The sequence below is a fragment of the Podarcis muralis genome, chromosome 10, assembly GCF_964188315.1.
Source record: "Podarcis muralis chromosome 10, rPodMur119.hap1.1, whole genome shotgun sequence".
Classification (NCBI taxonomy): Eukaryota; Metazoa; Chordata; class Lepidosauria; order Squamata; family Lacertidae; genus Podarcis; species Podarcis muralis.
Window position 1 is genome coordinate 55,541,325 of NC_135664.1, and position 14,240 is coordinate 55,555,564.

Genomic DNA, 14,240 nt, shown 5'->3' on the forward strand with positions numbered 1-14,240 from the left:
GGGTTCCTGAATAGTGAGTGGCCCCAAGATATCTACTTTGGTCCTTAGGGTTCTGTTTACCAAGGAAGCCACGTATCATCAACTCCAATGTCCAAGTTGGAGGACAGGAAGCTGCCATATGAATGTGCTCAGAAGTACAGTGGTACCTCAGGTTAAGAACTTAATTCATTCTGGAGGTCTGTTCTTAGCCTGAAACTGTTCTTAACCTGAGGTACCACTTTAGCTAATGGGGCCTCCCACTGCTGCTGTGCCGCTGCCGCATGATTTGTGTTCTCATCCTGAGGTAAAGTTCTTAACCAGAGGTACTATTTTCTGGGTTAGCAGAGTCTGTAACCTGAAGTGTCTGTAACCCGAGGTACCACTGTAACTTTAACTGGAGTAGGTCATCACATCTGTCCTAAATGAAGGAATATTCTGGGGATGGGGAGCTTTGAGCATGTCAACAGAAGCAAGAATATTGACTGAAGAACACACATCTTATTAATGTTTGCTTGCTTCTTATGCACTGATGAGAAAAAAAAGCAGCTATGATCCCACAAACTAATAAAACGGAAGCATCTGGGTTTGAACCAGTTTTGGCCCTGACTTGTGGGCTAAATTAGAATAAATAATCCTGTTTAGGCGATCTATGGATTGGGCTGAGGCTTGCCTCCATTGCACAGTATGCAAGATGAAACTAGTTGATAGGAAGTGTCACTACGCTGTACGGAGCTGAAAACTATTTTCTACAGCCTACAATATTTGCTTAAAACGTTTTCCTTCGGCAAACATCCCTCTGAGTTCCTCCCCCAAATTCTTTGCAGGAAGCGAATATGAAACACATGCAAACATTGCTAGAGCAAATGAGTTTAAACTTTAAAAGTCTGGGATAATATTTACAGAATGTTTGGTTAAATTGGCAAAGTGTCCACATTTAATATATGTTGAGTGAATTTGCATGCTTCCTGCTGGCTTTATCTTTTTGATGTTGATGATGACAGACCCTTCCGAGTTACATAACAGCATCCTTCTACTCTGGCATATTCCAGGACTATGGGGCTCTGCATGGATGGAAATCGCCCCATTTTCTTTAATATCAGGAAGCATTCCAAATGCTGAATGGGAGTGCATGTTTTAGTGGGGCTGCATGCTTGGGGTATCATCTGCCATTGAAGGTGATGGGGCAGCAGTTCCTGTTTGCATGGAGCTTTCTGTGCTCTGTCGAAGGCTGTATTGTCCTTTTGTGCATAGCGACTCACTTCTATGACAGCTAGATTAAGGCAAAGGTACCCCAGACTGTTAGGTCCAGTCTTGGACGACTCTGGGGTTGTGTGCTCATCTTGCTCTATAGGCCGAGGGAGCCAGCATACAGTCATGTGGCCAGCATGACTAAGCCGCTACTGGAAAACCAGAGCAGCGCATAGAAACTCCATTTACCTTCCTGCCAGAGTGGTACCTATTTATCTTTTTTTTAAATAATTTTTTTATTAGGGTTTTTACAATATTACAAAATAGAAAAAGAAAAAAGAAAAAATACAAATAAAAACAGTTAAAAACAGTCAATCTTTTTAATCACTTATTTTTCATTTACTTGTTTCCTGGACCTCCTCATACCTCCCTTTTTTGTATTCCAGTTCTATTTATTAGTTCAGCAGTTTCTTTCCCTCTTTATTTTACCCTGATCTTTAATCTTAAATTATTATAACCTTGAATTTTTACTTATAAAAAACCATTTTTTCATATTCTTTTATACCATTACAGCTAGAAACCACTTAATTTCAATCCAACATCATTCTAACATTCATTAATTTTACAATATCTCTGTAGATAGTCTTTAAATATCTTCCAGTCTTCTTCCACTGACTCTTCTCCCTGGTCTCGGATCCTGCCAGTCATTTCTGCCAATTCCATGTAATCCATCACCCTCACCTGCCATTCTTCCAGAGTGGGTAAATCTTGTGTCTTCCAATATTTTGCAATAAGTATTCTTGCTGCTGTTGTAGCGTACATAAAGAAAGTTCTATCCTTCTTTAACACCAATTGGTCAACTATGCCCAGGAGAAAGGCCTCTGGTTTCTTCAAGAAGGTATATTTAAATACCTTTTTCAATTCATTATATATCGTCTCCCAGAAAGCCTTAATCCTTGGGCACGTCCACCAAAGGTGAAAGAATGTACCTTCAGTTTCTTTACATTTCCAACATTTATTATCGGGCAAATGGTAGATTTTTGCTACCTATTTATCTACTTGCACCACCGGAGTGGTACCTATTTATCTACTTGCTTTTAAACTGCTAGGTTGGCAGCTAGATGGCTAGACAGCTTAAATTTGGTAGTGGCAGTGCTGACCCAAGGCACTTTGGTACCTGATGTGAACCACAAAATGGTGCCTCTCCCCGGCCAGGAAGAGTGAATATCTACATCGGGAACAAAGGAGAGAGGAATCAAATCAACCTTACCCAGTGGTTGAACTGGGAATCAAAGGTGGGTGCGGAGCCCAGGAAGCCCCAGAGGGCAGCCCCACCATTTCCTCCCTAGGGGTGAAGGAGCAGCAGTGTCTTCTGTTCGCTGAGATTCCACTGTGGAGGCAGCATGGGGGTTGAGGTGCTGAGGAGGTGGTAGGTCTGACCTCTAGGGAGTGCATTGCAGCCACTGTTGCCACCACAGCAGCAGAAGCAGGTGATGTGTTCCTCAGTGGCTCAGTGGATTTGTCACCTGGATCTTGCCACCAGAGGTGGCCTACATCCTCCAAGAGACCCCGGTCACTAGAAAAGTCTGTACTTTGTCCACCTCTCTTTCAAAACTTGCAGCAGGAAGTCTTAACAGTGGCTACTTCTTTGGCTCAGAGCAAGCCAAAGTACAGAAGGGCAGGGTGGCTGAGCCATGGGAATTCTGTTCTCCCTTTGAAGCTGCTGAGTTGTGCGGCTGGCCAGCAGGATTCGCAGCAGCAAGGAGCATAGTTTGTATAGCCATAGTTTATTGCACAGCCAATGCAAATCCCACATGTTCACTGATGTGTCCCTTACTGCAAAACCCACAAAGGGTGGGCTGCCTAAGTGCATTTTTAAATGGGGAAAGGGTTGGTTCAGGCTCACAAGCATGTTTCTGCAATAGGTATTGTCAAATCCTGCCATCCCCTCCCCCCCTTTAAGTTTTGCTCCACCCACTTGTATGGAACAATGGGGCTGCAAATGGAAGAGACAAGGATACTATTGTCCATCTCAGACCCTGATGTTTCAAGGATCTGACGTGTGTGTGTGTGTTTAGGAATTTCCATCTTAGGAGATGGAGCCCCTAGAATTCTGTTACTCCAGGGCAGCCATCTCTGCTGTTTATTGATGGACACAAAGCCTGGAGCTACTATATATTTGAGCAGGAGACACCATGTACACACAAATTGATCTCTCCACATGCTTTAGATTGGGCATGTGGGGGAGGGGACTGTGCAGCAGCTGGGAGCCAGTATTCACATTATGGGGGAAAATATAGCTCTAGCTCTACCCCAGAATTTTCCCTCCCCAACTTCAGGAAAAATCTTGCATTTCATGTATTTATTTACTGCATTTCTTTCCCACCTTTCCTCCAAGGAGTTCAAGGTGGCATGGATAGTTCCCCTCCTCCCCATTTTATCATCACAGCCCTGTGAGGTAGGTTAAGCTGAGAGTGAGTGACTGGCCCAAGATCAGCTTCATGGCTGAGTGGAGATTTGAGCTGTTGTCTCCCAGGTCTAATCAGATGCTACAACCACTCATTGGTGTTGCAACGGCAGTGTGCCCCAGGTGGCATGTCGGGGGGGGGGTGACAAGAAGGCACCCTGCGGGGGCTCGCGACAGCATGAGCAGCCATCACACCGCCGTCGCATGCGGAGGATCCTCCCTCCATTCGCAGCTGCAAGCAGAGGATCCCGGCACTGGTAGCAAACCACTATGTACAGCGCATGTGCAGCGGCACACGCATGTGCTGTACATAACGATGCCGCACATGTGCTGTACATAGCGGTTTGCCACTGGCACCGCTCAAGCACTGTACAGATGGCACGAGCAGAGGATCCCAGCACCGTCTGTATGGTGCTGGAGCGGCGCTGCCAGCAAACCACTATGTACAGCGCATGTGCAGCATCGCACGCATGTGCTGTACATAACGATGCCGCACATGTGCTGTACATAGCGGTTTGCCACTGGCACCGCTCAAGCACTGTACAGATGGCACGAGCAGAGGATCCCGGCACCGTCCGTACGGTGCTGGAGCGGCGCTGCCGGCAAACTACTATGTACAGCGCATGTGCGGCATCGCTACGTATGGCACATGCGCTGTAAGTAGTGACACCACACATGCGCCATACATAGCAGTTTGCAGCCCCAGGTGTCACGACGCCTTCATTCGCCCCTGCAACCACTACACTAAACTTCCTTTCTAGTCCTCCTGTGGCTAAAGGTTTGGTAAACTAGGACCTCTCTGCTCTCTGCAACTGCACTGAATCAGCATCTGTTGTTGCCAAAAGCTATGTTTACAAGGATATAAATAAGAATGATGGGAAATTCTCTCAGAGGCAGACGGTAAGGTGCAACTTAGGATAAAAGTTTAAGCGCCACCAATGTGCAGTGTCAATATTGTTTGTCTCCAGATAGGGGAGAAATAGGAGATATAGATGTGAACAAAGAGATATCATGTTTGTTTATGGCTCTTATCTTTTGTCCATTTGTCTTCTGAGTCACGCTTGTTAAATTCGGTAGCAAAGTTTTACTGAAGTTAATCTGGGAGAGAGTCAATTTTGCTTTAGAAGAATGAGCTGCGTTTCAGTCCGCCTCATGCATCATTAACAGAATTGCCAGCTAAACTCCAGTTCCAGAATCTCTAATAGACGGAGGGGAGGGTGAAAAATACCATCCTACTGATGATAAATGAAAGAGAGGGAAATTGACTTGATAGTGACAACGCTGCAGTGCCGGCAGATTGGAGAACCTGGCCTGATATGTAATCTGAATGTCACTTTGAAGAGAAAAGTGCTATATAATCAGCATCCAGTTTCCCATCATGCACTTTATGATCCAAAGACAAAGTTGAAATGGGTTTCTCTGTAACACAGTCAATGAGGGACAACAGCTTCCTCTGTATTTTTTTTCTTTCGGTTTGCTTTTTTTTTGGGGGGGGGGGAGGATATTCTGTGTGATGAAATGCCGTTTCAAAACTGAACTATTAAAAAACTGTTAACCAAAGAACTCCAGAGATCTCAGGCCAGAGAACCAGGGGTTCAGAAAGGATCTCCCACTGGCTTTTCCAGACCTGCTTAGTTTCAGGGACTGTGATGCCTTCAGACCATTCTGTGGACCCAGTTGTGGACTCACAGTTTCTTACTTGGGCTATTGATCTAACAACAACAACAACACAATTCCCCTAAGGTACCAGGGCACGTTACAACAAAACATAGCATTACTATTAAGCCACAACAGTACACAAGATTAAAAACAGTTTTAAACACCCCAAATCACAGAAATAAGGTGAGTCCTAAAAATATGCATCTCCAAAGCCAGGGTGAAGAGGTGCTGTGTGAAGGCCATCACAATGTATTTTCATGTGGACATTTTTATGCACATCAGTGGCTCCATTGGCAGCCTCACCCCTCATTCAGATGCCATCTGGGCCAAGTGTTTTTGAGCCCGTGTCTTGTTTGACTCATCTTCATGGAAACAGTTCATGGTTGGCCCAAAGCATGGAGCTGATTGCCTCAGAAATTCAAAATGTATTGTAGGGATGAGGGGGAAAGGAAGGGAACCACTGAAGTGGGGTGAACAAGTGAGAGAGGTTGGGGGAGTTTGTGGCAATGATGTGCTTGTCTCTCTCCAAAGATGGTTGCATACATCCTCTTAGGATGAAGAACTGTCGCCCCTCTTTCTATAAAGGATGCTTCATACTCCAAGGTCTTGTAGTGCTGCAGGGCTCAAACCCCAGGAACCTCATGAAGCCCAGCCAAGGTACCAAACCATTGGTTATGCTTTGCCTCCAATACTGGAGGCAGTCTACTTCTGAAAACAAGTTGCTAGGAAATCACACGTGGGGGAGAGCACTGTTGCCCTCAGGCTCTGCTTGTGGGCTTCCCACGGGCATCTGTTTGGCCTCTATGAGAATAGAAAGTTGGAATAGATGATCACCTTACAGCCTTATATTCTTAACCCTGCCATTGACAGCTACCTGCCTTGTTGCCTCAGAGTTCCACCATGCCCCATAACCAGACGCCATTTTCCTCCATTGCGCTTGCTGATACCTCCCATTGGCTTTTCCATTGATGGTTGTGCTGCCTTGCAGCTTAGCACACACCTCCATTTTGCCTCAACATGATGCCTTCCTTTTGTTTCTGTTTAAATGTTGTTGTATGTCTCTCTCTCTCTCTGGGCTTTTTCCCTGTCTGTCCATGCCGTTGTGCTGATCCTCTCTTGGCTGCACATTTCCTGCTGCCTATAGCGTCCCTAAAGTGCCCTCTGCTGACCTGAGGAGAGTTTCAGCTCCCCCTGATTCCTTCGCCATGTGAGTACTCCTCTTTTCTCTCCCTTCTTTGAAATGCCCTCTGGTTCTCCTTGCTCCACCTCTTCCCACCCTGCATGGTTTGTTATGTGCTCATCCTTTCATCACCCTGAAGCACTTTCATCCAAACCTAGCATGTCCGATGAGGCAGCTCCTAGTGTGCAAAAGAGGAGTTTTAATTGGGCAGAGGCCATGTGGTGGTAAGGTTGCTGAAAATACTTGCCCTCTAAGCAGAGCTAGAGCACTGCCTGACATTCCTGTAGGATAATGCTTGCCCTCTGCCTCCATCCCTGATATGCTCTAGACTTTGGACCTTCCGAGTTGCGTATTTTCTCTTTTAATCTCGAAACTCTACAAACTAAAATCCTTGTAAATGAAACTTAAAGGAGAAGGAAAGTGTTTATCAACACAAGTAGTAATCGAGGTGTCTTAAACTGGCTATGTTACTACGCACCCTTTGCATCTGTTTTGTTATGCTGCATAATTTGTATTTTCAAAAAAAGCTCAATAATGGGGGAAAATCTGGTGGGTCAGTGTGGCATAGCTCAGAGAGCATCCAGCAGGCCAGGGACAGAGCTGAGGAGAAACTTGGGGATTATGGGTAGAGCCTGGCAGAATTGCAACTTGACTACCTTTTCATATTCCTACACACAATTTGGCTGGTGGGGCAGTTAAGTACTTGGTGGTTGTTCCCTGATTTTCTTTTCTTTCTTTTTGGCTCTTTCAACAAAGGCCTCGGGGAACAACCAGCCCTAGTTTCCTGACTTCTGGAGGGAGATCTGTAAGGCAGGGTCATATTTACATGTAACTAGACATCACCCCCTCTCTAGGTCCTCAAGACATGCTTAAAGTGAGGACAAAGAGAACTTTGTCACACAGTACATGATTAACCTATGGAATTTGCTCCCAAAATATATAACTTTTGTCATTTAGGTGACACACAATACAGATTGAATAATGCAATGAAATATCAAATAATGTACAATAACACCACCGCAAAACAAAATAATATTATTTTTTGAACTTATATTCCACTTTTCCTCCAAGGAGCTCATGGTGGAGTACATAGCTCCTTTCCTCCCCATTTTATTCTCACAACAACCCTATGAAGCAGGTTATGCTGAGAGTGAGCGACCAGCCCAAGTGAGCTTCATAGTTGAGTGATGATTTGAAGCCTGGTCTCTCAGATCCCCATCCGGTGTTTCCCAAACTTGGGTCTCCAGCTGTTTTTGGACTACAGTTCCCATCATCCCTGACCACTGGTGCTGCTAGCTAAGGATGATGGGAGTTGTAGTCCAAAAACAGCTGGAGACCCAAGTTTGGGAAACACTGTCCTAGTCCAACAGTCTGCTCCACACTGGCTATCAGAATGCTGCCACATAGCTATCGACATAGAGATGGGAAGTAGGTGCATGAATACGATGCTCGCTCCCCCTGCAATGTGCTTACCAGCATCATGTTGTTTCCTAGCTTTGCAACGATTTCAGATCCACTTGACCTCTCTGCTCAGCTTCTCTAACATTTTCAGCATCTCAGTTAATTTTTATACGTCAGGTCAAGACTTGAAGAAAGTGGCAATTTTTACAAAGGGACCTCAGCTAATTTGTTAGTCAAAGCTATTCTGTATCTCCAGATCTGAAAAGAATAGATTAATCAGGCAGCTGCACAATGACTGACAATTAGCATGTCTGATAAATTAAAGCACAAACCCAAGGGGAACTACAGAAATTGGATTTGGGATGCTAGTTGCTTTGAGATTCAAATGTTCTCCTTCAGCTTGGCAATGCGTGTTGTTTCTGAAATCCTGTTGGAATGACGTGGCTGAATTGGTTTTTGAGGAATATGAGTGGCTGGCTGCAAATAACCTTCAAATATTTTGGTCCATTTATCTTATGGAAATGGTCTTGAATTTTGGATTGTGAAGTCTACAAATTGTTAGCCAGTGTTCTACATCATTAAATGATGGGAACTGTAGTCCAGTGTTCTACATCATTAAATCATCAGAGTTTTAGGGCAGCAGCTGAAGAAGGAACAAAAAGGGTTTTCTTGTAGGACCACTGTAGTCACCCCCAACGACACGTTCTCAAGATGGAGGGTGAGGGAACAGCTGCAGTCGCCTGTGGTTCCTGCGCAATGTTTGCCATCTTGCCTAAGGTTGCAGGCAGCTTTACCTGCAGCAATTGCATGTTGATTGCCCTCTTAAAAGACAAAGTCCAGCAACTGGAGGAACGTGTAGCTACGCTCCAAAGAATTAGAGACCTGGAACTCTTCTTGGAAGCAACAGAGCACACCGTCTCCACCAAGGAAGAGACAGGGGACTCCCCTGAGAAGGTGGCTAGTTCACCAACACAGGAGCCAGATATATGGAGAAACGTGACTCAAAGAAGTAGGAGGCCCAGGGTTCGCTCTGATTGTTTAGAAATACGCAATCGCTTTGAGGTCCTTTCCCCTACCATGGAAGACGAAGAGCAGACTCCATTTGAGGATCTCTCCCTCATTACAGTCGATCAGGTATATGAAGACGAGCAGCAAAGGCAGTCCTCAGGGAATGTCCAGGCGACCTTGGAACGGACAGCTCACAGAAGAACCCCGACCAGACCTAAGAGGAGGCGTGTGGTGGTGATAGGGGATTCCCTACTGAGGGGAACAGAAGCAGTGATCTGTGGGCCTGACAAGATGTCTCGGGAAGTGTGCTGTCTCCCCGGGGCTAAGATCCAAGATGTAACTGAACGACTGCAAGGAATCATAAAACCCACTGACAAATACCCCTTCCTCTTGGTTCATGTGGGAACCAATGACACTGCAAGCAATAGCCTCCAGAAGATCAAAAGAGATTACGAGGCTCTGGGCAGGAAATTGAAGCAATTAAATGCACAAATTGTCATCTCATCTGTCCTCCCAGTTGAACGACGTGGCCCAGGGAGAGAGAGAAAAATAGTGGAAGTGAACAACTGGCTTCGCAAATGGTGCAAACAGGAACGGTTTGGATTCTTAGATCACGGACTGCAGTTTCTTGAAGATGGACTTCTGGCAAGCGATGGGCTGCACCTCACAACGGTTGGGAGGAATGTTTTTGCAAAAAATCTCAGAAACCTCATCAGGAGGGCTTTAAACTGACTAATGTGGGGGAGGGAGACAGTGCTCCTGAAGGTAGGAGTCTATCAATTGATGAAGATGATCATCCAAATGTCATAGACCGAATGGAGCAAAGAGCATGCAGACCTAGTGGTGGGAGGAAAAAATCCTTAAATAAGAGACACGGGGGAATGATTAATGGACTTCAATGTCTGTACACTAATGCGCAAAGCATGGGAAATAAACAAGATGAGCTTGAGCTCCTGGTACAGCAAACTAAATATGACATAATAGGAATCACTGAAACCTGGTGGGATAAATCCCACGATTGGAATGTAATAATGGAGGGATACAATCTATTTCAAAGAAACAGACCAGACAAGAAAGGAGGAGGAGTGGCGTTATATGTCAGGGATGTGTATACCTGTGAAGAGATCCAAGATTTAGAACCTCAAAGCCAAAGTGAGAGCATTTGGGTGAAAATTAAGGGAGAGAAGAATAACAGTGACCTCATTGTGGGAGTTTACTATAGATCCCCAAGCCAAACGGAGGACATAGATGATGCCTTCCTGGAACAGATGGCCAAGCATGCAAAAGGAAGGGAGATAGTAGTAATGGGGGACTTCAATTACCCGGATATTTGTTGGATGTCAAACTCAGCCAAGAGCATAAGGTCAAACAGATTCCTCACTGCCCTTGCAGACAACTTCATTGTCCAGAAAGTGGGAGAAGCAACAAGAGGAACAGCCATTTTAGATCTGGTCCTAACCAATGTTGATGACCTGGTTAGTGGGGTAGAAGTGGAAGGATCATTAGGCGCGAGTGATCATGCTCTTCTGAAGTTTACTATACAGCGGAAAGGAGCAGCCAAGCATACTAGGACTCAATTTCTTGACTTTAAGAAAGCCGACTTCATAAAGCTTAGGGAAGTGCTGGGTGAGATCCCATGGACAGTAATACTAAAAGGAAAGGGAGTTCAAGATGGCTGGGAGTTTGTTAAGAGGGAGATAGTAAAAGCACAACTTCAGGCAATACCAATGAGACGGAAACATGGAAGGTGCCTAAAGAAGCCAGGGTGGCTATCTAAAGAACTTTTAACTGAGTTAAGATTAAAAAAGGATGTGTACAAAAAATGGAAAAGGGGGGAAACCACCAAAGAGGAATTCAAACAAATAGCCAGCACGTGTAGACACAAAGTCAGAAAAGCTAAAGCACAAAATGAACTCAGGCTTGCTAGAGAGGTTAAAAGCAACAAAAAAGGCTTTTATGGGTATGTTCGTAGCAAAAGGAAGAACAAAGAAACCGTGGGGTCACTCAGAGGAGAAGATGGTGAAATGCAAACAGGGGACACAGAAAGGGCTGAACTCCTCAATGCTTTCTTTGCCTCAGTCTTCTCCGATAAAGAAAACAATGCCCGACCTGAAGAATTTGGAGCAAATGATTCAGCAGAGGAAACACAGCCCAGAATAACTAAGGAGATAGTACAAGAATACTTGGCTAGTCTAGATGTATTCAAGTCTCCAGGGCCAGATGAACTGCATCCAAGAGTATTAAAAGAACTGGCAGATGTGATTTCAGAACCACTGGCAGTCATCTTTGAGAATTCCTGGAGAACAGGCGAAGTCCCCGCAGACTGGAGGAGGGCAAATGTTGTCCCTATTTTCAAAAAGGGGAAAAGAGAGGACCCAAATAATTACCGCCCAGTCAGTCTGACATCAATACCAGGGAAGATTCTGGAGCAGATCATTAAGCAAACAGTCTGTGAGCACCTAGAAAGGAATGCTGTGATCACCAATAGTCAGCATGGATTTCTGAAAAATAAGTCATGTCAGACTAACCTGATCTCGTTTTTTGACAGAATTACAAGCCTGGTAGATGAAGGGAACGCAGTGGATGTAGTCTACCTTGATTTCAGCAAGGCATTTGACAAGGTGCCCCATGATATTCTTGTAAAGAAGCTGGTAAAATGCGGTCTTGACTATGCTACCACTCAGTGGATTTGTAACTGGCTGACTGACCGAACCCAAAGGGTGTTCATCAATGGTTCCTCTTCATCCTGGAGAAGAGTGACTAGTGGGGTGCCACAGGGTTCTGTCTTGGGCCCGGTCTTATTCAACATCTTTATCAACGACTTGGATGATGGACTCAAGGGCATCCTGATCAAATTTGCAGATGACACCAAACTGGGAGGGGTGACTAACACCCCAGAGGACAGGATCACACTTCAAAACGACCTTGACAGATTAGAGAACTGGGCCAAAACAAACAAGATGAATTTTAACAGGGAGAAATGTAAAGTATTGCACTTGGGCAAAAAAAATGAGAGGCACAAATACAAGATGGGGGACACCTGGCTTGAGAGCAGTACATGTGAAAAGGATCTAGGAGTCTTGGTTGACCACAAACTTGACATGAGCCAACAATGTGACGCGGCAGCTAAAAAAGCCAATGCAATTCTGGGCCTCATCAATAGGAGTATAGCATCTAGATCAAGGGAAGTAATAGTGCCACTGTATTCTGCTCTGGTCAGACCTCACCTGGAGTACTGTGTCCAGTTCTGGGCACCACAGTTCAAGAAGGACACTGACAAACTCGAACGTGTCCAGAGGAGGGCAACCAAAATGGTCAAAGGCCTGGAAACGATGCCTTATGAGGAACGGCTAAGGGAGCTGGGCATGTTTAGCCTGGAGAAGAGGAGGTTACGGGGTGATATGATAGCCATGTACAAATATATAAAAGGATGTCACATAGAGGAGGGAGAAAGGCTGTTTTCTGCTGCTCCAGAGAAGCGGACACGGAGCAATGGATCCAAACTACAAGAAAGAAGATTCCACCTAAACATTAGGAAGAACTTCCTGACAGTAAGAGCTGTTCGACAGTGGAATTTGCTGCCAAGGAGTGTGGTGGAGTCTCCTTCTTTGGAGGTCTTTAAGCAGAGGCTTGACAACCATATGTCAGGAGTGCTCTGATGGTGTTTCCTGCTTGGCAGGGGGTTGGACTCGATGGCCCTTGTGGTCTCTTCCAACTCTATGATTCTATGATTCTATGATTCTATGATTCTATGATTCTATGATTCTATGATTCTATGATTCTATGATTCTAAATGGTGTGACCTTCTCTGAAATTGTATTGAAGATTTTGAGTTGGCATTCAAACCACATTCATTTTATATGGCCATTTGCCTGTAGAGAGAAAGCTCAATCTGCTGGCTTTTGTAAATATTTGGCTAACATCAGAATTACCTTATTCATCATTGCTGCCCACACAAACAGCACCTTGCTGCATTCATCAACATTCCTGTACTTTCTCAGAGTGTTAATTATTTCCTAATAAAACAGTAATCAAAGACATATTTTCTTTTATTGGCATTCTGGGCAGGAAACAGTAATGGGCTGTTTCTGATCCATATAAAATGTTGTGGGAGCTGGAGATTTTAATGCCATTTACATCTCAAAAGACAGACCCAAGAAAGGCTATTACTGCTAGTGTCTGAAGTACCCAATACTAATTATTCATATGAACACAAAAAACAAACAAACACTTAGCTGCCTTCTCTGCCTAGCTGAAATCAGTACGATCTGCAACTGTATACCAGCCCATCTGAAACCTCATTTTTTGTTATCTGTGGAACTCTCAAAATGTTAATTCATTCATACCTGATCCTATGGAGAATTCTGCAGTAAGGGAACCTAGGGAGACCAGGAATAATTGCCAGACAAACACAACATACATACACATTGGCTAATGCATTGAAGGTGAATTGATTGTACTTAGCAAGTTGAAACCATAACAAAATGTTGCAGTGTGGACGGTTCCAGGCAGGCAGGCAGGCAGGCAGCCCTTTTTGAATACAGTGTTACCTCTGGTTATGAACTTAATTCGTTCTGTAGGTCCGTTCTTAACCTGAAATCGTTCTTAACCTGAGGTACCACTTTAGCTAATGGGGCCTCCTGCTGCCGCTGCGCTGCCGGCACATGATTTCTGTTCTCATCCTGAGGTAAAGTTCTTAATCTGAGGTACTACTTCCAGGTTAGCCGAGTCTGTAACCCGAAGTGTTTGTAATCTGAGGTGTTTGTAACCCGAGGTACCCCTGTATTTTCATTCCCCATTCCGCAACCTTCAACATTCAGCCACCATTCCATAGTTACTGAGCATATTCAGTCCTTGATGGGCTGTTTTGGTGTCAAGCCACACTAAAAAAGGGACATATTTACACAGTGTATAGTTAAGCTATGGAATTCACTCCCCCAAGAGGCAATGATTGCCACCAACTGGGATGGTTTAAAATGAGGATTAGACAAATTAATAGAAGATAAGACTCTCAATAGCTACTAGGAAAACCTCGCTAGATTTAAACAAAAACATTTCCCCAAGCCTATTGATACCTCCCTCTTGGTCATGAGTGGTGCTATTTTTGCTAGGTACAAATCCTCACTCATAATATTATTAGGATATTAACAAAATATGCTAAATACACTGAACATGAAGGAACCGGTCTCCCTTGTAGCTGTTTGGGGGTACGTACCATGGGCCTCATTGCTACAAAATAAATTAATTCAAGGGGAAGTTAAACACATGAAAATGCATTTGCATTTGTTGCATTTATATCCTACTGTTTTCTCCAAGGAGCTCAAAATAGTGTATATGGTTCTCCACCTCATTTGATGC

General features: G+C 44.5%; 1 protein-coding gene across 6 annotated transcripts in view; it reads left to right on the plus strand.

The window, feature by feature from the left end:
• The window catches only part of DGKI (diacylglycerol kinase iota), a 259,648-nt gene that overhangs the window by 167,135 nt on the left and 78,273 nt on the right, over window positions 1-14,240 (plus strand). For 4 of the 6 annotated variants that reach the window (XM_028746780.2, XM_077935076.1, XM_028746781.2 and 1 more), the window contains exon 21: window positions 6,438-6,500. The exons of the other annotated variants lie outside the window; for them this stretch is intronic. In XM_028746780.2, coding sequence (XP_028602613.2) covers window positions 6,438-6,500 — 63 coding nt within the window. The remainder of the gene's footprint in view (window positions 1-6,437; window positions 6,501-14,240) is intronic. 6 annotated transcript variants of the gene reach the window in all.